The sequence below is a fragment of the Pteropus alecto genome, unplaced genomic scaffold, assembly GCF_000325575.1.
Source record: "Pteropus alecto unplaced genomic scaffold, ASM32557v1 scaffold40, whole genome shotgun sequence".
In the NCBI taxonomy this organism is placed as follows: Eukaryota; Metazoa; Chordata; class Mammalia; order Chiroptera; family Pteropodidae; genus Pteropus; species Pteropus alecto.
In genome coordinates, this window is record NW_006431919.1 from 5170327 (window position 1) to 5196117 (window position 25791).

At 39.4% G+C, this 25791-nt stretch overlaps 2 protein-coding genes across 6 annotated transcripts in view; one reads left to right on the forward strand and one right to left on the reverse strand.

The window, feature by feature from the left end:
- Positions 1 to 10929, reverse strand: part of FAXDC2 (fatty acid hydroxylase domain containing 2) — a 22612-nt gene extending 11683 nt beyond the window's left edge. Inside the window, exons 1-2 of the mRNA XM_006906446.3 lie at positions 10248 to 10929; positions 653 to 700 (exon numbers count right to left, since the gene is read on the reverse strand). Coding sequence (XP_006906508.2) covers positions 653 to 700; positions 10248 to 10505 — 306 coding nt within the window. The 5' untranslated portion in view covers positions 10506 to 10929. The remainder of the gene's footprint in view (positions 1 to 652; positions 701 to 10247) is intronic.
- A 4164-nt stretch (positions 10930 to 15093) lies between these two features.
- The window catches only part of CNOT8 (CCR4-NOT transcription complex subunit 8), a 46194-nt gene continuing 35496 nt past the window's right edge, over positions 15094 to 25791 (forward strand). Inside the window, exons 1-4 of one of the 5 annotated variants that reach the window (XM_025043058.1) lie at positions 15094 to 15277; positions 20875 to 21058; positions 22044 to 22237; positions 25045 to 25206. In XM_025043058.1, coding sequence (XP_024898826.1) covers positions 20942 to 21058; positions 22044 to 22237; positions 25045 to 25206 — 473 coding nt within the window. In that variant the 5' untranslated portion in view covers positions 15094 to 15277; positions 20875 to 20941. Of the gene's footprint in view, positions 15278 to 16027; positions 16289 to 20874; positions 21059 to 22043; positions 22238 to 25044; positions 25207 to 25791 lie in introns of those variants that run through there. The other 4 variants (XM_025043059.1, XM_006906447.3, XM_015585250.2 and 1 more) reach the window with 4 other exon arrangements.

The following is a 25791-nucleotide window of genomic DNA, read 5'->3' on the forward strand; positions in this document are numbered from 1 at the left end:
ATCACAAGCTTGTCAGGCAGGTTACCTTGGGCTTTTGCGGTTATTCCTTCCTAAGATTCAGAGGATCCCTTCCATGAACTTTTCCAGACTCGCCTGGAATTTTTCATTTGAGTTTAATCAAATTAAGCTAAATCAGATTAAAAATTTCAATTTCATATATAGGATTAGATATTTTTTCAGGGTTTGTGGTATTTTCTCTCCCTCCCGCAGCCCAAGTGAAGGGACTATAACTAGGACAGAGATCTCTGAAGTTCAGGAGCATGCAGGAGTCAGCTGGGGGCGAGAGCTGGTTCCCAGCCCCAGTTCCCAGCCCCCGGTGGGCCCCTCTTGTCCCCAGAGCAGTTCTAGAAAGGGGTGACCCCAAAAGCTCATGGCGTGGGGCATTCTAAGAGCCAAGAGACAATGATAGGAGAGTTATCCAGCTTTTTAACTACCTTCATGCAGTCTGCTACCTCATGCAGGCAAAGGGGCTTTGGTTACAAGGCAGCTTGAAGTCAAGTGATCTTGGCTCAGCTACTGAAATGAGCACATTACCAGTGTGTCGGCTACCCCTAAACTTTGGGGGAGATGTCAGATATATAGCAAGCACGGATATGGAATGAGTCTCTGGCTGCATTCTCACCAGTTTGGTGGGCACGGTGCTGGCATTTACCTGCTTTGGCTTCTCATCATGTAGCTTACTTCCAGTTTCTCCCTTCATCTGGAATAAGAAAGCACAGGTGAGCCTGGATGTCATTTTCACATGTGACTAACGAGGTAGAGAATGAACAAAGTCAAGGAGAATGGCCAGCAGTGATTTTTAATGCTGACTACTCATTAAAATCACTAGGGAGTTAAAAAAAATCTTCTAATGAGCCCCACCACCAGAGAGTGAATTGCTCTGGGCAACAGTGATATGATCAGGGGGCGGGCAATGGGACTTTGCCTGGAATTGGCTTTCTCGGAGATGGTCTGTGACAGATCCTTTTGCATAGCTTCACTCTGTCTCCAGTAGGACCTTGTCTCATTGAGAAGAAACCTCTGTCCTCTGAACCCCCACTGTCTCCCAGGGCAGAAGCCCAGAGCTCTGCTCCTGAATTGCCTGACAGCATAATTAGCCTTCGTGAAGTCAGATGACCACCCATAGGCTGGGTTTGTCATCCTGCCTGAAATCGAAGCATTTTGTAAACTGTTCGATATGATTCAAACAGTAAGTGTATTTGCAGAAATTGTTAGGACAGTAAGCCTTGGAATCTGATACTGTTCTCGAGGTCATGTCTCAGTCATGCCTATCTCTTACTAGGCCTTTTTCAGTCTCTATTATATTTCTTGGCATTCTTATTAAGTGTTTTATAACAAACTTCAAGTGTTTCTCTAATATTTGAAACAATGAATGACTTCTGGGAAGGTGACAGCTTCGGACAGTGGCTGGGTTTGATGGGAGGGTGCTTGGGTTGATAGACAGCTTGACTTTGTTGAGTATCTCACTACCTGTTTTATAATAAAGCTTTAATAATTAAAATTGTGGGACTAGCCCATCAATAGGCAGACATATGTAACAGATTTGAAAGTCCAGAAATAGACCTAAAAATATATGTGAGAATGTAGTATATGATAAAAAGAAATCAATGTAAATGGACTTTCGGCTGAATAGATGTTGAACCTCCCCCATAAAAAGAGAAATGAAAATTAAAACTACATTAAGATATTTATTACACATCAGCATGGAAAAGCCCAAAATTTTGCTGTTGAAGCTAAGGAGACTTTAGAATTGTATTTGTTCTTGTTCTTTCTTTCTAAAAATATCTTTATTGATATATAATTCACATACCATACAATTTACCCATTTAAAAGTGTACATTTACATGACTTTCAGTATATTCACAGAGTTGTGCACTCATCACAATTTATTTTAGAATATTTTTATTACCTGTGGGAGAAACTCTGCACCCCCTGAACCATCATTTTCAGTCCCTCTGTCCTCCTACCCCCACTATAGCCCTGGGCAACCATTAATCCACTTTCTGTTTTATGGATTTGCTTATTCTGGACATTTCATATAAGTGAGATCATACAATATGTGGTCCTTTGAGACTGGCTTTTTTCACTTAGCATAATGTTTTCAAGGTTCATCCAGGATGTTGCATGTATCAATATTTCATTCCTTTCCATTGCTAAGTAACATTCCATCACATGGATAGATCATATTTTGTTTATCTGATCATCTGTCGATGGACACTTGGGTTGTCACTTTGTGGCTATTATAAATAATGCTATGACTATTCATGCACACATATATGGCTAGTAGTAGAATTTCTGGGTCATATGGTAACTGATCTCTAACCTTTTGAGGAACTGCCATACTGTTTGCCAAGTGGGTGTACCATTTTACATTTCCCAGCAGCAGTGTATGAGGGTTCTAATTTCTCTGCATCCTCATCAACACATATTATTGTCCATATCGAAGGGTGTCATAACCTGGTTGCAGAGGAGCATAACAGATCATCTGGTCCTGCATGTGACCAGGATGAAGGAACCTAGTCAAAGGAGGCTAGAGTTTATAGATGGCAAAGCCAGGATCAGGGCCCTGCTTCCTATATCTCTAAGGACATTTTATTCTTTTGTGTATGATCATACTTGTTTTTATTATTTGAAATGCATGTTTACCAGCTATGACCTTAGGATGTACTACTTCTCTGGATCCACATTTCTTAGAGGCTGAAAGAAGGAAGAGAGAATGGTGACCTATAAAGTGCCTTTAACAGTTTGAAGAGTTAGGACAGCAGAAGGAGGTGATAAGCAAGCTGCTCACCATCTCCGCTGTGAATTACATTACAGCAGGAGGGATGCAGTTAACTTGGAGAAAAAGCCTGTGGGCGAAGTCCTGGGACATTTGATACCCACTCAGGGAGAGAGCATCTTTTTAAGAAAAGGCACCAGGACATTTGTGTGGTCCTGGCCCTCCACCTGCCTAGAGCCAAGGATGGATTCCAGCCAGTCTACAGCCACCGCCTCCCCTACCCCAAGCCCCATCTGGGCCTTCTTCTTTGCCATCCCTGCTCCCACTTCCAGCTCCCTCTGCTGCCTGGCTGACAGCAGGGTGGCCTGTCCTGGCCCATAGGTGTGGAGTTCTGCCTCAGAGAGTTCTCACGAAAACCAACAAAAGAGAAATAATGGAGTGAAGCTGCAGGCACTCACCCCTTGTTGACACTCACTCCTTGTTGACATTCCGTGGTTTTAGGGGGTGTTCTATAGTTATATTCTGTACCACCTGAGGCTTTCGGAAGGATAGCTGAGCAAACATTTCAGGATGGGAAGTCTCAGCCCAAATGGATGGGAAACACCCCTGCCCCACATCCAGGACCACAGATGTTACGTAATAATCTGGACGTATAAGGATTCCAAAGAATTCTCCTTTAAATAATGATTTCTCCACCTCTATTGTCCAGAGCAATTCTGGTTGGACCGATTCTGAGTTTGGCCCACATCATCGAGGTGAATAAAGCCCCATTCAGAGAAGCTGCCCTTCACACAGTGCCAGGATTCTGTGATGAGGTAGGGTCATTTTCAGTCCTGAAGTTTGCCTGCTGCCTGGTGTCCCCCAAAGTACAGATCATTAAGCATGAGGAAGGTAGTGGTGCTAGGTCCCTTTGAGACTAAGCCTGTCAAGTGCCTTAATGACAAGGAAGCAAATATTAAAGGAAACGATGCAAGCTGGGCAACACTTGGATATCTAAATGTCTGCAAACCATTGGCAGACAGATAGAACCTTTATATCACCATGGATTTCCCTCCTCAGTGCTTGTTAGGAAGTGTGGAAGGCTCTGTCGACCCTGTGAAGATAACCATCGTGTTTGAGAAAGAAGCTGAGGGAACTATTGGTTTATTTGTTTGTTTGTCTGTCTTTTAAGCTTCTAGGACTCTTTCTGTGATGCCATGCCACAGGAACTTCCTTGTCAAAGTCTCATGCTTACTTTTTTCCAGTGTCTTATCGTTACCATTATCTTTGCTAAGAGCTTGCAAAGCAAAGGAAACATGGCCTTTGATCTTTAGAAGCTCACCCATTCCTTCTAGGAACATTTATAAAGAATTTACTATGTGCAAGGAGCCCTGAAGATACAAAGATGAATGAGAAACCCTCAGTCTAGATATAAAATTCATATCGAAACTACGGGGCTAGAGTTCTGGGCCAGAGCTAAGAAAACACCGAGTAGGGCAGGAGATTTGGCATCCCCAAGAAATCTTTAAAGGGGGACAATGGCCAGGCTTTCTCTGTGCTCTTGGATACACGGTCTCCAACTTCAAAACTGAACCTTTCCCTCTCAGGTTGTGATTTAGCTCATTCAAGGAATGCTAGGTTTTAATTAGACCATACTTAAAAAAAAAAAAAAAATCAAGATAGGTATAGAATCTGCCTCATGAATATCAAACCAGCAATTAAAGATATTCCTTATTCCATTATTTAGTTTCCTCAAAGAAGCAATACACTTTTTATGAGGATACAGGTGTTAAATTCCTATGAAAGAATTAGTGCACGGAAATTTTCCTCTTTGGAAGAAGTGGTATGCTTTCTTGTGGAATGCAAAAAAGAAATAAGCGATCATTTTGGGTGCCCACCCAAACACATCCTTTTTACTTGGGCTGCCAGTAAGCTCAGAGTTAAATTTAATGCTCAATTACACTTCTTAGGATTTTTTTCCTATTATATAATCCTGTATATAAAAACTGAGGTATATACAAGGATGTTCATTGTGAAATTGTTTTTAATGGCTTAAAATTGCAAACAACTTCAATTCCACCAAGAAAGAATGGGTTAAATAAATTATAGTACATCCAGGAATGAAACATTCTGCAGCCATAGAAGAAATAAGGCAGCTTTGTGTTTCCTTTCCAGAAGTACTAAGTGAGAAAAGCAATGTGTAGAACACATGCAACTGTGCATGTGTTTATGTGTGTGCTGTTTATGTACGCATAAAATAATATAGAGAATATTAGACTATCACTGGAAGAATATCTATGAAACGTTATAGTTGTGGTGGCTTCTGGTGAGGTGAACTGGGAAGCTGAGGGACAGGGTAGAAGGAAGGCTACATTTTTACTATGTACCTTTTTTCCATTTTGAATTTTGCACCATAGCATATTTTACTTATTCAGAAAAATTACAGAAACATTTAAAAATTTTTAAACAAATTCAATGCCCATTCATAGGTAATATTTTACTGAAGAGACATAGCGTAATTAACTCTCCATTTACTCTAAATCAGATGCAATTCAATTCCCGAAGGGCTTTGAGAAGTCTTTGTCTCCACTGAAATTATATGCCAATGTTTCCCTGTTTATTTTTCAGGCTTTCGTTAGATTGTTAAAGGTGGCTGACAGTTAAGAACCAGTGCCCTGTTTCTTCTCCAACAATGTTGCGTGGTTCAAAAGCAAAGCAATAGCATTAAAGCAACTGGTCCTTTTCTCTACAGATCACAATGCCTCCCACCACTCTCAAAACAGTACGAAAGGTAGTTATTGAGTACCCAATGGTTTCTAATCAGTTATTTATTTGCTGCAGTTCTATTGTATATACTTTTTCATTGGAAGCTACCTCAAACTCTTTTGAGATGGAGGCTGGGGATAAATTATAAATAAACAGAACCAGATATTAAAATTAAAAACAAAACCTAAGAGAGACTAGGATGACGCCAGTACAGTAAGACCTTGACCCTGGAAGGAGGGAGCTCTGGTGGATTTCACAAGACAGGGTGCTGATGCTCACGGTGTCCATGTTATGGAAAGTGAGTGTCACTGAGACTGCGTGATTAGGGCTGATAAATAAATTTGACCTTGGAACCCTCTGCTCCACGTAACTTTCTGGCCAAAAGGAAAGTGACTTTATCTTCGGATGGTGAAAAGGCCCCTTTGTCTGCAGGAGTCACAGCATTTATCTGTTCACATCTGATTTTATTAGGAGCAACCAAGTATTTCCCAACATGTTATTTGTTCTTTGGCTAAGCCAACACGCCCATATGCTATCTCCTGAGATACTTATTTAGGTAGCTGACTCTTCCAAGCTAGAAGACCGTATCATTCTGCTGAATATTTTATGCCAAAGCAGCTTGTTTTTTGTGCCTCTCTACCTGCCTGCAGACATGTTTTCAGTTTTAAATAAACAGTCAGAAAGTTTCTAGGGGAGACTTCATAGTGAGCAGAGGTATCTTCACCTAGAGAAGTTCCTTAAAATTGTTTGCCAGTGGTAGTGCTCAAATTAGAAATTTTGGCAAACAAAATCAACAACAATTATTAACTATTTAATATGTTAAGGTACTATAATAATTACATTTTTATTGTACTTCCTATGATTTTTTTCTTTACCTTTTGAATTCTCTCACCGAAGACCTAGAAGTTGTCTTAAGCTCATCTATTCTGATGGCCCTATTTTCTATTAGAAGAAATGGAGGACTAGAGATATATAGTATTCAACTTCACATTACACAGCTATTTAGTGGCAGAACTTGAACTCAGTGCTCATTATACCGATTGAGTCTGCAAAAAGTGTAGAATGTACTGATGTTGATGAATGCAAGGTAGGTATCAGGATTGTAAAGGAACGCAAGGGAATGAGATTAGCCTCTATTAGCCACATATAATGGATGAGATATTGTGTGCGTGTGTTTAACACCAAAGGATAAATAGAACATGTTTCTCTAAAATATTAATCATCCTTTCAATAAACATTTATTGTGTGCCAGATACAATGCTAGGCACAGGGGATACAAAGAAGAATAAGACATGCTTCTTGCCCTATCTAATGAAGTAATACAATATAACTTTGATTTTCCAAATAAGAAATTATACAGGAAGAAAGTATTAAATAGCATTTATGATGGAAATGCATTCAGGAAAGAAAAATGAAATGCGCTAAAAATAAAGATTCTAATACTTAAATACAATGAATTGATTCCCCCTTAAAGGGAATTTGATAGATATTGAGAGATTATCTAAATTAGATACTTTTTAATGTGCTTCTTTTGAAAGCAGATGATTCTGACTGCAAGTTTTTTCCTGCAGAATCCCTCACTCTAGGTAAATTGACAGAGTGAGGCTACAGCTGATGTTCACGACCTCAAAGATCTGAATACAGAATGGGGAATGGAGTGAGGGTGCGAGGAGTAGACAGAGTTTAAGTTTTATTTGTAGCCTGATTCTTTCAGATTCTAGGTTCCTAGATATTCTACATGGTTGATGAATATTTCTATTTTATAGGTATAAGATATATCATCTTTATGTGAATGAGTAGGATTTCTTTGTAACCATCTTATGAAATTATTACAATTATTTACTTTTAAAGAAAAAAAAAAAAAAGAAAAAGACCTCATGGATCACCTGGTCTACTTCTTCCATTTTATAGCTAAGGAGATAGGCCCAGATAGCAGAACTGACTTGTTCTGAACTCTACAGTTTCTGCAAATCTAGGCTTCCTTGACACTTTGCCTGTCTTGACATGTATTTTTGGAATAGCACAAATTGTATTTCGCAAGTAGGAAATGCTGACAGGAGGACTGGAATTCCTAGTTTTTCAGACTGTTTGTATTAAAAAAAAAAAACAAAAGCTGAGCCGTCTGCCTCTGGGGCTGAGTCTGACCTAAAATGCAATTACCCAGCTTACAGTCTCTGGTGAACAGAGTTTTGAGGAACTGCTATGACCAAGGTCTGTGCGTAAGTGAGGCTTTTAAAGAAAAAGATATTCATGCAAGAAGATGAAATGCATGAAGGGAAAGGTTAAACTCTGAGACAAAAATAACTCCCTTGGGACCGTTTTAGGCATGCTCCCTTTCTTTGCTGCTTTTGCTGCCAGGTACTCGAAACCTGGAGTTTACTGATCTACTTGAATGCATGCCTAGGAGGCTGAAAGCCTGCCTTTCTTGGTAACTATATCCACAGCGCCAAACACAAGCCTGGCATATAGCAGACACTCAGGAAATATTTGTTGAATAAATGAAAGGGGAAATGAATAAAAAGCATTGTTTTTTGTCCTTTTTGTCATTTGCTAGTGAACATTTTACCACCTTTTTTTTGTACTAATGATTTTCTTTCTAAAGTCAGAAATTGATGCTCAGAGCAGTACTGTTTTACCAAATTGAACTGAATCTTTATATCCCAACCAGGGAAACTGAGTTGGTATTGCACATGAAACTGAAGCAACCCACAAGTCTGAATCTTGCTTTGCTTGCTATAAGCCCCCAAGGGCCTGTATGAACACCCCCAAAAACCCTTGGCCTATTGTTTACTCCCATCTACACACGCTGTGTTCTCACCCAGTAACCTTTGTTAAGACTAGGTAACAGAACTGATTTGTTCTGGCAAAATCTGGGCTTCCTAACACTTTGCCCGGCCCTACATGTGTTTTTGGAACAGCATAAACAGGTGGTATCTTCCGCAGGTACTACCAGGCCACTAGCAATTCTAAACCAGAGCCACTGCTGCTACATCCCATATGTTTCATCAAAACAGCTTTGACATGGTTGTCTAGTTCCTAAGCCACACATCTATCTCAGGCCTTTACAATTTAAAAACTGTGGTAATTGGTTGCACCCCTTCCAGGCAACCCCAGCAATTAGAGAGGAGTGGCAATTTGACTGCAGTTGCTTCTTGCCAGTCTCTTCCAGTTAGATTTCCTCTTTTGAGTTCTTACTTGGGAGACAGTTCCTCCACATGATTTTAAAGCTGAAACTAGTCCATATGACAGAATTGCCCTGTCAATTGCTAGAAAAACAAGACTTACAGAGGAGGCAGACAGATGGTGCACACACAGAGGATGCAGACATTACCGAGAGACATGCAGGGGACTCTGTGCTTTGAGAAAACATCCCAGCAGCTGCATGCAGAAAAATGAAACTGGACGACCATCTTATAACCATAACCAAAAATTAACTCAAAATGGGTTAAAGACTTGAATGTAAGACCTGAAGCCACAAAATACATAGAAGGAAACAGACACTAAGCTTTGGACATCTGTCTTAGTGATGGTTTTGTGGATTCAACTCCAATGGCAAGGGAAACAAAAGCAAAAATAAACAAATGAGACTACATCAAACTAAAAAGCTTCTGCACAGCAAGGGAAACTATCAACAAAACAAAAAGCAACTTACTGAATGGGAAAAGATATTTGCAAATCACATATCTGATAAGGGATTATTACCCCAAATATATAAAGAACTCATATATCTCAACAACAAGAAACAACCCTCTCAGAAAATAGGCAGTGGATCTGAAAAGGCATTTTTCCAAAGGAGACATACAAATGGCCAACAGGCACATGAAAGGATGCTCAACATCATTAATTAGTAGGGAAATGCAAATCAAAACCACAACGAGATATCATCGCACACCCGTTCAAATGGCTACATCAAAAGGACAAGGAACAGGTGCTGGAGAGGATGTGGAGAAAAGGGAATACTTGTACACTGCTGGTGAGATTGTGAATTGGTGCAGTCATTATGAAAAACAGTATGGCGTTTCCTCAAACTACCATAAGATCCATCTATTTCACTTGTGGGTATTTATCTGAAGAATATAAAATACTAATTCAAAAAGACATGTGCACACCTGTGTTCATTGCAAGATTATTTACAGTAGTCAAGATACGGAAATAACCTAAGTGTCCATTGACGAATGGATAAATAAGATGTAATATAGACATACAATGGAATACCATTCAGCCATAAAAAGTTAAATCTTATCATTCGTGACATCATGAATAGACCTTAAGGGTATTATACTAAGTGAAATAAGTCAGATGGAAAAAGACAAATACTCTATGATTTCATTCGCGTGTAGAATAAAAAAAAAGAAAACAAGAAAATAAACAAAAAACAAACTCATAGAGGCAGACAATAGATCATTGGTTCCAGAGGGCAAGGGAGGTGGAGGGAGGGCAAATGGGGCAAAGGGAGTCAATTGTATGGTGATGGATAGAAACTAGACTTTTGGTGGTGAGCATAATATAGTATATACAGATGTCGAATTATAATGTGGCACAGCTGAAACTTATATAATGTTATAAGCCGATCTTCCACTGATTAAAAAAATTTTAATTAGGAGGGAAGGAAAGAAGAGAGGGAGGGAGAAAGGAAGAAAATGTCCTAGGGCATTGTTTAGATACAGATCTCACCTGTACTGGAGGTGGCAGAGGTGAGAAATGTACTTTGCCTTTCTTTAAGTGAACTTGGATTTGTCCTGACCTTGACAAACAGCTACCCTCCCCAACAGCTTCCGCTCACCTCTACAGCGGGTTGTTTCCCAGCTCCTCCAAGGTCCCAGCCACAGTTCAAGCCTGCTTTCTCTTCTCTGTCAGCCCCTAACTTGGCAGCTTCTATCTCCGTGAAACTACCTAACCTTGTTACCCGAGTGGGTGGAGAAGCTGGCCGCGGCGATCGTGTTACAGAGCAGTCCACTGGCCCAAGCCAGGCACGTGATGAGAGAAAAAGTACCAGTCTGTGTAGACTGTAGACAAAAACACCCTTCTTGCCAAAGGACATCTTAAAGCCAAGAGGAAATAGGCAGTTTAAGCAGGAGCTTAAAAGAGCGCATTTAGCCAAACTCCAGGCTTTTTTTTCTTTTTAAAAACTTTCTTCATCTTCCTCAACTTGAGAAAATGTCGCTGTCCCGAGGGAGGTGGTTTCAGTAAGGGATGTGGGTGTCAAATAATGTGGAAGGCGGAAGGCAGGCAGTCCATGTGCATAAAAAGTTTACATGGACAAGAAGATCTCATTTTCTCTTTTTTTATTACTTCCGTCACTGCGGAGGGTGTGAGATGATGGCTCCCTCTTGGCTGATCTCCTTTAAAGAAAGTGCTCTTGAGAGGTCCTGAGATCCTAGAAGGAGGCAAGTCTTCATTCATCCTGAGAGCTGCCACCCACCAGCTTTGTGGTCTTGACCTCTCTGAGTCCCAGCTTCATTTGTACAATGAGTGAGATGGGTTAGTGGATCTCTGAGGCCCCTCCCAATTCTAATGACTGATAATCTGGAGTGGAGATTTATAACTGTTTAAAATTTTCTGGAATATACCCCAAACAAATATATGTGGTTAGAAATTTACAAGATATTCTGAAGCCTTTGGGTCTCATTGTTCCTAGAACATTACAGAATGTTACAGAAGTTCAAAAGAAAATTCTCAATATTGGTCCTATAAAAAAAAAAAAATCACAGAGGTTTTTGAGATCTGGCTATAACACCAGGATGTTGGCTTTGTCATCTGTAACACCAGGGAGAGGGAGAGAAAGCAAGAGAAGAGAGGTTTAGAACTGACTGGAGAGTCCCGAAGGACAAGTTTTACTTTTATCTATATTAACGTGCTTACCTGCTCTCTTTCCATTGGCCTATATTTTTATTTGCCTACTTGTAAGCAGAGATCTATAGCAGAGATCAACTTTCTTCTTTGCTAAGGACTGAATATTCAGTTAGCAGCCTCTGAGAGTTTCACATTAACAATAATTAAAAGATGTAGTGACAACTAATTCTCAGAATTACCTAGTAAAATTACCTAAATTGAAAAAAAATTACCTAAATTGTCACCTAATATTTCCATAGGCAACATATTTATCATGCTCGAGAACAACTAGCTTTCTTTTCTTATAAAATTTAGTGTAATTCAAATAAAAAAAGTAAAATGTCTGCCTTTACTCCATTCTCTCTGTTCATAGCAATCAAAGCCTCTACTTTTCTCTCCAGCCTGCCTTTGCTCTCTCTACCTTTCAGCAGCTGCCCTGGCTTGCTTTCTTATCCTCTGCCTGAAATTTACTGCTCCTAATTCCTCATGCTTCTCTCTTTCTCCCTCTTTCTAGTTGGGTCCTTCTTGTGCTTTTCATCTCTAAGTGTGATTTTTTTAGCGAACCCTTATTTGACATCTAAGTAATTTCCCCTAAATTCCCCAAATTCTGCCACTTTACCCCATTAGTTTCCTTTATGAGAGCTATCAAAGTTTGTCCTCATCTTTTAATTTCTTACTTGAATGCTTGTTTACTTGTTTTATTATCAGTCCCTACCACCAAATATTAAGCTCCATAAGTCCAGGAACTATGTTTCATTCACGAGCGTATCCTTCAATGTCAGCATGGGAACTTGCCCATAGCAAATAGCCAATAAACGAAACTGGATGAACACCAAATCCACTATTGAACTAGGAATTAGAAGACTCAAATCCTGGTCCTATCCCTGGGAGCTGAGTAACCTTAAATTATTTAATTACTCTCTGTGAAATTAGGGGAATACATTAGTTAGGACATTCTTAAGGACCCTCTCAGCTTTGGAAGTTTGAAGGTCTATGATTATTAGTAGATTTGAAATGTTACTTTAGTAGACTCTAAGGGAGAAGGAACATCAAAGAAAATCAAATGAGATATGAATAAAACAGATTTGATATCTGGCTTTTAAAAAATGAACTTTGATCTTATCAGAGATCAGAAGGTTTTTCAGTTTGTACTCAAAAGATCAAAATAATATTCAACCGAATAGTCATGAGACATAATATTTGCTTTATATTTGGGGGAAGTTTGATAATCTGTTGATAATTTTCAAGAGTCAGGTTTTTCTATTATGTGGGAAAAGCAAAGAAAACACTACAAAAGCAGGAAGTTAACCTTAACTATACCAAGAAAAAAAGCCCCCTGGGTGCATTCTTCAGTCCAATGGTAAAGATAAATATATAAACTTATAAAGTGACAGTCCTTGGCTACTTTCGTGGTGGTGGAGGAGGCACTCTAACAATGGAATTGACAGGCACCTAAGTGTGTCAGCACTCTAAGGGATATGAAAGTTTTTGAGACTTGGGATCAGAGGGTGATTTACAGTGGTACTATACGTCTGGAGGCATTACCTTCTCCATTTTCAAAATATTTCAAGCCAAAATATTTGTTAAATTTTATCTTCCTACACATATTTTATTTCAAGAAATGCATCCTGTTGGATTTATTTAGAATTGAGAATAACAGAAAGCCTTAAATGGCCAAGGATATCACCCTGTATGGTTCTTAAGGAGACTGATTTTACAAAGTGTTTCTCAATTTTATTTTTAATGTATACCCTCCCAGCTGAGAAGATATGTTCAAGCCTTACTTTCTATACTCTGTAGTTCAAAAACGTTTTTTCTTTTTCAAATATGAAATTATATTGAATACATTATTCTCCAACTGCCCTGTTATTCATGTGAGGCCTCCCTTCCATTAAGAATCAGTGATTTTGTTCCAATTTTTCAATACCACAAGTGCGGCATAAAATCCATTGTTTACAACAAACACTTCAACATTTTCTGAAACACGGAGCTGTCTGTGTGTTTGTTTTACATTTATCTTCAATAACCTGAGAAATAAACATCATGTTCTGGGTGAAGGGGTTGGGAGGATGGAGATGGTGTGTTTCCTGTTCGATGCAGTGCACACCAGACCTGAGTGAAGGAAAAAAACCCAAAATTCCAAGATAGGATTGTGAAGGCTGCTCTTCAAGTAACTAGCTCCTGATTGGGCTGTCCTCTCCTAAACCTAATTACAAGTAGGTGAAAGGATATTAGAAACCCACAGGGCACGGGGGCGGGAGAGTCTTGCCTGCTTTCTCTATCACAGCATTGTTCAATGGAATGTTTAGTTTGCAGCAGAGCTAACAAACTTTGAGTATCTCAGGGATAGCAACTGAGACGAACAGAAACATTTATTTAATACACGTTTTCCTCAGTGCGGAGTGTTTTTTCCATTTATTAATACAATCATCTTGTGAGACAGTTACTCATAGCCCTTTGTTACAGATAAGAAGACTCATTTGAACGGCAGAAGGAGTTCAGAAAGTGCATTTGATGCTCTACCCTGGGGGCTGGGGAAGGAGTTCACCTCCTTGAATAATAGCTTTCGCGAATCTAGTTTGAAACGGCTGCTGAAGGTCAGCTCTTTATCCAGCCTTGGGATTGGAAGTAGGATTTTGGAGACTCTCCTTAGGGAGAAATGTCTAAAAGTAGGAAGGCCCCAAGGCTTGGGGTGAAACATCTAGGACCTTCTCAGGGACCAGGGGTGGAGTGAGAGTGACTATGAGAACAGTCTGGAATTGGTAACCGCATGTAGGAAGTCAGTCCTTTGTCTTCTTTCCCTCTGCTGGAGACCAAGAGGCAGGGTTTCATTCGAGCCTGGTCAAACGCTGACAGGCGTTGGCAAAGAGCCCTCTTTCTAAACAGGATTTACAGGGAATTAAGGGGCGGGTGGGGGCCTTAAGGACCTCCTAGGCTAGGCCTGGACTCCAAATACTCTAGCAAAGAAAATCTGCCGACCCTGCCTAGCGTCCGCCAGATCTCAGAGCTTCTCGGAAGGCCGGGCGACACCAGCGTCGGCTCGGCGCTTCCCCCACCGCCCCAGGAGGCCGCGTCTTCTTTGTAACTCGAGCAGGCCCCTGCGGGCCAGTTGCTATGGTAACGCTGTCCGCCGGACTCCATGAGGCCCCGAGGATAGAGGCGAGCCTTGGCAGACGTCACCCAGACGCGATTTGGTGGTGTTGCCCCCATCCCCCTTCGCCAGGAAGGAAGCTGTAAGGCAGATGCTTTCGAGGGGTCCAGGGGGCTGCATTACCACAGAGAGAACGGTCTGGATCTCTCCCCACCATCCTTCCCCCAAGTCCGTTCCTACTGAAGATCTGAAAGTCCTTAAAAGCAGGGAGGTTGGGGAGTTGTAATTTCGGATTAGGTTAGACAGGCCACGCCTTTTGGTCCATTTAGGCCACGCCCACTCCTGAGGGGGGTTTAGCTCTAAACTACGCCCGTTCCCTGGGTGCGCGGAAGAAGAACCGAAACCGAGGAATAGGGTCTAGATTGAATCAAGTCAGCGCAATTAACGTCCCGAAGGCCTAGAACAGGCCGTGTTCCGCACGCGTCCTCAGAGGCCACCCCTCCCCACCGATTTCGCCGCGCCTTCTTGATTTTGCGCCTGCGCGTTTGCTCCCGCGAGCTCACGGGTTGGGCGAACACGCACAGAGTGGCTGGGGCGCGCAGAAGGGGCGGAGCAGGCGTGATCAGGCGCGCGCGCGTCGGGAGTGACGCGAACTGGAGCAGGCGAGTCGGGAGGATTGGTTGGGTAGAGTGGTAAGGCCGTGGTGTCTGGTGGGCAGTGCCTAAGGCCGCTCTGGGCACGAGGGAGCGCATCTCATTGACCAACTCGATCCTGGGAGCAGATCCGGGGCAAAGGGAGGAGAGCGCCGGGTCAGGGGCCGCTGCCGCCGCTGCCGCGGAGTCCGCCCTCCAGCCCGCCAGCCCCGCGCTTCGCGGGCCCTGCCTTTCTGGGTAAGCGGGCCTGCGCTTACCAAAGAGAGGAATATGGGACGAGAGAGTGTGGGAGGCCATCCGGGCCTGTGGGAGGAAGGGGAGTGGGGGCGTGTTGAGAGGCAGGGTGTGCGAGACGAAAAAGAGGCCCATAGAATAGTAGTAATAATAACCACTACTACACGATAAAAATATTCTAGTGATGTGTGCCAGGACTTTACAAAGCACCTTAAATATACTTCATTCAATTTAACCTCTGCTGCAGCCCTCCGAGGTGTCTACTATTATTAAACCCATTTCACACGATAGGAAAACTGAGGCACGAGAAAAGTTAAATAATTTATGCAAAGACGCTCAGCTGTTCGGTGGCCTGGCTTTGACCTTAGGTCTGTCTGGCCCTAAGTCCTGTAATTTTAATTGCTTTGCACCCAAAAGAACAGAGGGTGTAAAGAGGAAGGGAAGGATGAGTGTAAAGTGGGAGGGTAATCCGGAATGGGAAGAGAATGATGACGGGAGATTAGAGAGAAGAAGAAATGCGTTTGGAACCAGGCAGGCTTCTCCCCTTCTTGGTTCTTGCGGCCCCACAACTTTTCCCTGCTGTTGTATGGCTTTTATGAGCCGCAACCGTTGCTCTGGAAGAGCGAACTCACAAGCCTGGGCCCCATGGGTGTTTTAAGAACTGGTTAAACTGCACTTCAATCCAGAGTAGTGTCTTCAGACGCTTTGTTTTTTTTTAGGAGGAGGGGAAGACAAAGGCGGCGGCGACCTCCGCGGCCGTGTGTAGAGAGCACTCTTTCACGTTGCTGCCATTTCTTCTAACGTGCTGCTGCTTCCTTTTCCATCCATGCGCTGCAGAGCCTTTGTCCAGTCCTCTAGAAGGGGAATATGATGTTTATTGTTTTCTTGCACACTTAGGCTTAAAACAGCCAGTAAAACCAAACATTCTCTTCCCAAGCAAGGCCTGGTGTTCAGAATTGCTTGCGGAGAAAGCTTTCAGGTGGCTGTATCATTAGTTCTTCAGAGCGCCCCTGGGTAAATAAGGAGATTTTTTGGAGTAGTTTTACACTATGGTCGTCAGGAACGGTCTGAACAGATTGTACTGTAGATCAGCACAGGGCAGGGTCTTCAAGAATTCGTAGGGGTGTGTGTATGTATATATGGGAGTGAGCGAGGGTGAGACAGAGAGGGTGCGCTTGCTTTCCTTCTTGCACAGTCTAGTGCTGGGAAACAACAGGTATCAATTAGTGCTTGTCTTTTGCTTTCATAGGGAGTGGAATAGCTCATGTGGAGTCATTTTAAAGGCAGCCTGTGAAGCAAACATTGCATGCTATCAAATTTAGCTTTAAAAATTCTTTGGGAAGTTGCAAAGTTGGAGATGGCCAACCTGTTTCTCAGTAAATCCGGCAGAGTCAGTTTTTCCTTCAACTTTGAAACTTGTTACTGTTTTCTGTGGTTGCAACTCAGGTAAAGTAATTAGGTTACCTTTAGGGACTGTGTTGCACAGATACACATTTTGAATGGTTATTCTGCACTCTGACCTGCGCTGTGAGATACTGGCACTTAGAGGCTTAAAAAGAGACCTAGGAGAACGTGTGGTTTCCATCTTTAGGCTCATTCTGGAGCATGTACTCACTGAATGGAAAGTGGCAGGCAGAATTGTTGGCATTATTTGTTATTTCTCTTTCTTGGCTAACATATCTAGTAATTCCTGCTAAGTTGATATGATTCCTCTTCAGTTTTTGAGTGACACTATGTTTAGGGGCTTGCAAGCTATTTTTATTTCTGCATAGTTTTCCTAGATAAGGGTTTGGTGCAAGAATCTTAGGTATTTTTGCCAGTGGTCTGCTTTTGCGTTCCCCATTTGTCAGATATGTATAATAGTGGTTAGCTTTTTAACAGTGGTTAGCTTTTTACAAAATATTTCGTTAAAAATAGAAGTCATGATACTGCCTTTTAAAATTAATATCTCTAAATTTTAGTTTCTTACCTGTAAAATGTAGAAGATAGATAATGTACAAAGGTGTGAAGAATTTTCTCCACTGTTATTTTCAAGCACAATCTCATGTTTCAGGTTTTATCACCTATAAATATTTTAAATTATCTCAAAAAAGGCTGTCTTTAAAAAACTATAGCCACAATATAACATCAAAAAAAGAAAAAAGATAAAAGAAAAACCCACACAAACCCCAGAACAGAAGAGCAAAACCAGCCAATTATTGTTCAGATTTCTAATTGTCTCAAAAATGTGATAGTTTTTTTCCCCCAACAGTTTGTTTGAAGTAGAATTGAACCAAGGCCTGTACATTTTGATTGGTTATATGTCTCCTGAGAGTCTTTCACTTTTATTTCTTGCAATTTATTTGTCGAAGAAGCTGGGTGGTTCTGCAATTTCCCACAGTATTTTCTGTAGTGTCATTTAACATGTTCCTCTGTCCTCTTTATTTTCTGTAAATTGGTGGTTAAATCTAGAGGTGTGTTCAGGTTCAAGTGAGATTTTTATTTTGGCAAGATTATAGTCATGTGCTGCATAACAGTGTATTGATCAATGACGGACTGCATATACTTTGGTGGTAGTCCCATAAGATCATAAGGGAGCCAGAAAATTCCTACTGCCCAGTGGGGTCATAGCTGCCCTAACATAGTACAATGTATTATTCATGTGCTTGTGGCAATGCTAGTGTAAACAAACCTACACTCCCAGTAGTATCAAAGTATAGCACATACAATTATGTATAGTACATCATCCTTGATAATAAATGACTGTTACAGATTTATGTACTTACTATGCTATACTTTTTCATCATTATTTTAGAGTGTACTCTAAGCTTATAAAAAAAGTTTTCCGTAAAGCTGCTGCTGTGTTACACCATCAGCAGCAGCCTCATACATCTCGTGTTTACTGCATCCCGATTACATCAGTATCTCTTGTGCTTGGCTTAATCTTGTGTTGTTTTGTGCAGTAACATATTCAGGTTTGTAGCTTAGGAGCAGTAGGCTGTACCATATAGCTAGGTGTTTAGCAGGCCATGCCATCTAGGTTTGTGTACATGCACTCTGTGATGTTCGCAGGACAACAGAATCACCTCGTGATGCATTTGTGTTTCTCAGTACGTGTCCCTAGCTTTTAAGTCAAGCAGACTTTCATAGTGATGTGTTCTGTCAAGAGGCACATAATACTTGGTTGTCTTTTTGTAATGATGACAGCCATTGGGATTATTTTAACAATTTCATCGAGGTACAATTTTCATATTATAAAACTCACTCATTTTAATGTTGAGTTCAGAGATTTTTTTAGTAAATTTACCGAGTTGTGCAGTCATTGTTGTAATTGAATTTGGGAACATTTTCATCACCTCAGTATCACCTTATGCCCATTTTCAGTTAATCCCTATTCCTATCCCCATCCTACCACTGTAGTTTACTTTCTTTATAAAGATTTGCCTTTTTTGCTTATTCCATGTAAATGCCATTATGATTATTGCTCAAATCTGTAAATTCATTAGGAGTCACAAAATGGTGATATTCTATCATTTCATATTTCTGAGCTGTAGAACTTTTTGAAGAGAAAAACTTTCAGCTATTGGGTTACTTCAAAGTACATTTTAAAAATAAGTCGATTCACTAGCATTCTCCAGTAGTGACTAGTTCGGTTTATTTTCTTAGTTCATTATGAACTCATGGATTTAAATCTGAGAAGTTTTAATATACTGTAGTAATTTATCCATAATGATGTTTGTACTATCTTTTCTTCGACCAGAGAGAGCCTCTTCAGATTGTTTCCTGAGTTCTTTGATACAACCTTAAAGAGTATCTTAGCTGGGGACCCTGGTTCTAAGAGTTTAGTGTGAATACCTACCTAATACTCGCCCTCTTTTTAAGTCTGTTCTTCATTTCTTGGAGGCCAAAGGTATTTTTCGCTTGGGTCACTTTTGTTGCTTTTGCTTTTATGCAACTGTCTCCAGGACTGATACTCACTTCCCCTAGAGTAATTTAAGGTTGTATTTCAAATGACACCAAAAAGGAAGTGCATTGTTTCAGTTAGGGAAATAAGGAAACAAAGTGCTACAGATTCAACATTAATGGTTTAAAGCCCTTTTGCAGGAGAAACCTTTATGCATGGTTTAGAATCTAAAATTCTGAGTCTCAACATTTTCTTAACTGTAGTCAGATAGTAAATTCCACATTCAGTTTGAACTTCTGGTCTTTTCTGATATTCTTTATTTGTTCATTTGCAAGCCTTTCATTCATGCCCATTGTGTATAAAACAAAAATGAGAAGAAATAGATTCTGTCTTTAAGAAATGTACACCATGTTTGTTAGGAAGATACTACAATCTACTTAAATTTCAGAGTAATTATAGTAAGTCTACTATAATTTCAGAGAAACATATGTCGAAGTGTTGGGTGCCTTGAGTAAATGGAATCTTTTAAGGGTTGATGACAAACCAACAGATTGGTTTCTTAGAAGTTTCTCAGAAATGATAACACTTTAGAATGCCAATTTTATTTTCCAGATTCTTATTGTATCTGCCTAGCTTGACAGTAGAAAGCAAAAGATTTTACTTGCTCTTTTCCTCAGAAATCACTCATGTTCATTTTACTGTTTCTAGGAATTTCTCCCTGAATATATACTCTGGAGCCCACTCTTTATAATAGAGTGTTGAGGATCCCTGTGTGGGGTTGCCTTTTAAGTAAATGCCCTAAGGATAACCTCCTTTAATCTTTTTATAACGAAGCATCTCATGTTGAGTTTGCTGTAATAACAGCATTATTCTGAGGCTGAACCATGTTGAGTTTTATCTTGGAGAATACTGTCTACTCCCCAGTTTCCTCCCAGAATATACACCATTAATCATTTTGACTTTGGTTGAATTATTTGTACCTGCCATCTTCTCTATCTTTATTGTTGAATTGCTGCTTGGTTTCTTTACAATATGTGTTTAAAAGTAGACATTAATAACTCAAATTCAGATTTTTCTTGAGATTGTTAAGGCTGAAATTAGCAAGAAGGATTGTGTTTTACCACTAAATCCTTATTTGCACAAATCTAAAGAGGCGCTATATTAAGTTAATTGCTTCCAGCTCTATTTGACTTTTGCATTGTAGAGAAAAAGAACTTCCTTTTCTTGGTGGGTAGTAGGGGGAGTCCTATGCCTATATTCATCATATGGGTGTAAAGATTTTAAGTATGAGACTTTTAAAGTCCACATCCTTTCAGAGATCCCAGCTACATTTTAACTGGCTAAAGTGATTCCTTTAAAAATGTTTCCACAATTTGGTTTCTTAGCAAAACACTATGACAGTTAAGGATAGGGAATATTTGTGGTCACAGGGGACTATTTTAGTCTTTAGGTATTCTGGAGAGAGTTTAGTGTAGTGACTTTACTTCTATGCTAAAGGAAAGCTTGTGAAAAAGTTTCTTCAAGTTTCTTAATAATTTTAAGTTCTTTAGGTAAAAGAACTGAGTATGAGTGTATGTGTAGAATAAATATAATAGTTTTAATATTTTAGCTTTAACTGGTGACATGATGGTAAAATGTTGTTTTGATGCCTTTGTCTTTTTGGCATCTTATACCAGTATGTAAATTTGTGTGATTGCAAAATGTGTTTTGAATCTAGATCAGATCAACCATTGGCTTGACCTGTAACATAGTCAGCTGAAAGTGACTTCTCAAGTTTCTTCAGGATGCCTGCAGCACTTGTGGAAAACAGCCAGGTTATCTGTGAAGTCTGGGCCAGCAATCTAGAAGAAGAGATGAGGAAGATCCGAGAGATTGTGCTCAGTTACAGTTATATTGCCATGGTAAAGAGCTCTACTTTATTTGACTCACCTTCTGGTATGGACTTAGGAAATGTTTAATGTGAGTTTTTGAAATAAATGATTATATTAAAGCAATGGTAAATTAAACATGATGGGAAGTTACATTGCGTTTATGAAACATCAAGGTAGGCAGTATATCTGAGAAGTATATAGCCTCTAATGTCTTAGGTTTTTTTGTAATGTCGCTCCATGTTTGAAAGTCTTCAAAGCAGAAGTATGTCAACCCATAGGGCACATCTGCCCCACAGATACGGTAAATTTTTATAGTGTTTAAAACAATTTTTTAAAAATTAGTTGCCAGCATTTAAAAATCAAGGGACCTTACTTAAACACAGATTTTTGCCATCTCTGGAAAATTGTGAAGATCTGGCAATATAGAATCCACATTCCTGCCTGACGTTGAGTGGCTGGGAATGGAGATGATATCAGGGGCCTCTTTTAGAGGAGTCACGTATGCTTTGCTCCAGTCCCATTTCTCGTTTTTTCATACACAGTCTGCTTTACTCTTTTACATGAGTTGCCTGGAGTTTGTGACTCTTGCTGTAGAGATTGTAAAATCAAGTCTTTAGCCTGATATTTAGTACTCCCTATGGTTTTGTTCTTTTTACTCAAGCTAAACATGGCTATTGTTTTTTCGGAATGGCTCTTTCACTTCCCTATTTTTATATTTTTACTCATATATTGTTCTCAACCTAGAATGTTCTTAAATGACTGTATACCTACCTATAGTTAGCTACTTCCATTCACATCCTGTGTAGAGTCCTCCAGTTGTTCTGTAAAGCTTCATGATTTTAGTGCTTTTGTAGATGCCAACAAGATCGGTATTTTAGGATAGATTTTTGTGCCCAAGCTTGGGGCTTGTCACATAACTTTTATAAATTGAGGTAAAAATTTTGTTTTATGAATGATCAATTTAGCATCCACTGTTTTGTGAAACCTCATGATGAGAGACTTTTTCCTTTTCTAGGACACAGAATTTCCAGGTGTTGTGGTGCGACCAATTGGTGAATTTCGTAGTTCCATAGATTACCAGTATCAGCTTTTACGGTGCAATGTTGACCTTTTAAAAATTATCCAACTGGGCCTTACATTCACGAACGAGAAGGGAGAATATCCCTCTGGAATTAACACATGGCAGTTCAACTTCAAATTCAACCTTACGTAAGTGTCTGAGACACTTTTCAGTGTTATTCTTAGATCTGCTACATTTGTGCAGACTGTGATTTCTAACTGATTTTATTAATTTTAAGTTTCGTTTCCACTGAACCCAGGGAAGGGTTGGAAGGAGCAGTCAAACAGGATGGAATAAGGAGGAATCTCAGAAAGTCAAGTCTCTCATAAGGAACTCTTATAAGTAAACAATAAAAAGACAAGTAATGTAATTAAAAATGGACAAAATATCTGAATAGACCTTCTCCAAAGAAGATAACACATATGGTTAATAAGCTCATGAAAAGATGCTCACCATCATGTCATTTGGGAAATGCAAATCAAAACCACAGTGAGATAACATTTCATACCCACTAGGTGGCTATAATAAAAAAGGCATAATAATAAATGTTGGCCAGGATGTGGAAATGTAAAATGGTGCGGCCTCTTTGGAAAAAGTATGGCTGTACCTCAACAGGTTAAACACCCAGCAATTCCACTTGTAGGCCTATACTCAAGAGAAATGAAAACATACATTTGTGAAAAAACTTGTAGGTGAATGTGCATAGCAGCTTTATTTGTAAAGGCCCCAAAGTGGAAGCTGTCCAAATGTCTGTGAACTGACAGTTGGATAAATTAAACATGGTGTATCCACAGAATGGAATGTTACTGGGCACTAAAAAAAGAATGAAGTACTAATATATGCTATACATGGATGAACTTGGAAAACATGCTAAGGGAAAGAAGCCAGGCACAAAAGGCCATATATATGATTCTATTTATTTGAAATGTCCAAAGTAGGCACATCCATAGACACAGAAAATAGATGAGTGGTCTCTAGAGTGGTGTGGAGAGGTTATGGTATAGAGAGAGATTGCTTAATTGGCACAGGGTTACTTTTTGAGGTGATGAAATGATTTATGACTGATTGTGGTGGTGGTGGTGGTGGTTACAATTCTGTGATATACTAAAAACTATTATATACTTTAAATGAGTGAATTGTTTAGTTTGTGAGTTATATCTCAATAAGACTGTTTAAAATGAAAAAGTCAGTTTTCCAGTTAAGAGTTCAGTGTTTGAATTGCAGTTCTGTCATTTCTTAGCTGGGTGATTTGGGTCAATTATTTTCTCTGTAATTGTTTCCTTATTTGTAAAAGAGGGTTATAAGTATCTTTCATAATAGAAGTAAGGTATAGAGTGGGTGTTAATTAAAGATAGTCGAAACTAAAGCCTATCTGATAGTGGGCAAATTTTGATGTAATTTGAAAAAAGTAGTTGTAAACACAGATAAAATTTATCATCTTTGCACTGTTGTGAAACAGACCTCCAGAACTTTTTATCTTGCAAATCTGAAACTTTATAACCCATTAACCAACAATTCCCTTTCTCTTTCCTCCAGCTCTTGGTAACCACCATTCTACCTTCTGTTTCTATGAATTTGACTACTTTAGATACCTCATATAAATAGAATCATGTAGTATCTTGATTGTTTTATGACTAGATTATTTCACTTACCATAATGTCCTCACTTAACATAATGCTGTAGCATGTGGCAGGATTTCCTTCATAAAACTGAACAATGTTACGGTGTTTGTATATACTACATTCTGTATATCCATTCATCCATTGATGGACATTTGGGTTGTTTCCACCCTTTGGCTATTGTGAATAGTGCTGCTGTAAACATGGATGTGCAAATATCTCGAGACCCTGTTTTCAGTTCTTTTGGATATATATCCAGAAATGGGATTGCTCGATTATATAATTCTGCTTTTAAGTTTTTGAGGATTATGTACTTTTTAAGAGGAAAATTTGGGGGAGATTATTATTTTGCTGATTGAGGTGGTGTGAGTATATTTCTTATTGGGCCCCAGTTATTTAATAATACTGCTTTAACTAGGCACCAGGAGTATGTAATAGCTCAGGGATAATTTTTTGATTGCTGTCCACGTGTTTTGGAGGTTTCTTTGAGGTTCAAAGAATAATTTTGGGAGATAATCTGGATTTTTCCTCTCACTATATTTTTTTAGTGTATTGCAAAAGCCTGTTATTTATACCATAATGATAATATAATACATAAAATAATATTTTTATTGCAGGGTTTGTGTATGTTTAAAATAATGTTTATTGGAGGTGCAACAAAAGATTGGGACTCAAGAATGGCTTTAATTTAGTGGAAAAAAATTAAAATTGTGATGATTTTCTTTCCATTTGTCTATCCTAAGTTTACCTGAAAAACAAATGAAAGGAAAACAGCGAAATCTAGTGGAAAATGAGTCATTACTTTCCCTGCTTTTGTGTCATGTGATATTCTAAATATTCCTGTTTAATGGATATATCTTTACAGTGAAATATAATGCCAGATTTACAAAGGCTGTGGCATATCAATGAATATTGATCGAGAGAGATGGTCTATGATATATAGATGTATGTGTAGGCAGAGAAAATAGTTTGCAAGGATATATAAACCAAGTTGTTAACAGTTATTTCTATGGGCTAGCATGATAAGAACATTAATTTTTTTCATTTTCTGCTATTTGAAATATTTTTGTATTGGTTCTTTTTTTACACAGTGAGAAAATGTGAGTCTTTTATAATTAGGAAATTTATTTTATGGGTGGAAATCCCATTTTTCTAACTGTTACAGGGATAAGATTATCTACTTTGCATGCTTGCTGCAATACTGGAAGGAATGAATTGGTCTATTAAATTATGAAAACATTTCAAGAAAATGTTATATAATAATGCGATTAGAATATTGTTGCCCACTATTTCTGCACATTATCCATCAGCTAAAGAGTTAACACCTTCTTTTTTAGAGAGGACATGTACTCCCAAGATTCCATAGATCTCCTTGCTAACTCAGGACTGCAGTTTCAGAAGCATGAAGAGGAAGGGATTGACACATTGCACTTTGCGGAGCTGCTTATGACATCAGGGGTGGTTCTCTGTGACAACGTCAAATGGCTTTCATTTCACAGGTCAGTCCCAGGGAATGTGTTCTCTCTCAATTTGGGAGTAGGGAATTGAATTCTTACGTTAGTTTTCGCAGTCTTGTGGGCTCTCTTCTGTTGGTCATTAGTAGTTGAAATGATAACTGTTACTCATGTGTCAGCTTTAAAAAAAAAATTTTGGAGTTCATACTGGTTTATTTCACAAAGTATTGGGCTCTGTCCGGTGGCTGTTAGGCGGTATATTCCAGGTAGAAAGATGGAGGGTGGGAGGATTGAAGCACTTGGTTGTCTTTTTTTTGTCTTTTGGCTGGCTTGGAGTTTCCTATGTACTCGAAAGCCAGATTCCCCTTAGGAGATATTATTTTACCTTTTCAGTACTTTAGAGTTTTTGATGAATAGAACCCATGTTTATAAATCTTTGGGTTCTCTTATGTATCTCCCATATTAGTCTGTTATGTTGTTTTTTAATAGAAAGTTCAGGTTACAGTAGGATAACAATTTGGAAGACAATGTTCCTAACACGAGACAAATAACACGAGCATCATAAGCTTTGGGAAGAAAAGTGGTTGAACTCTGGGGCCTGATAACTGCTGCTTTTTCACCTTAGTGCCT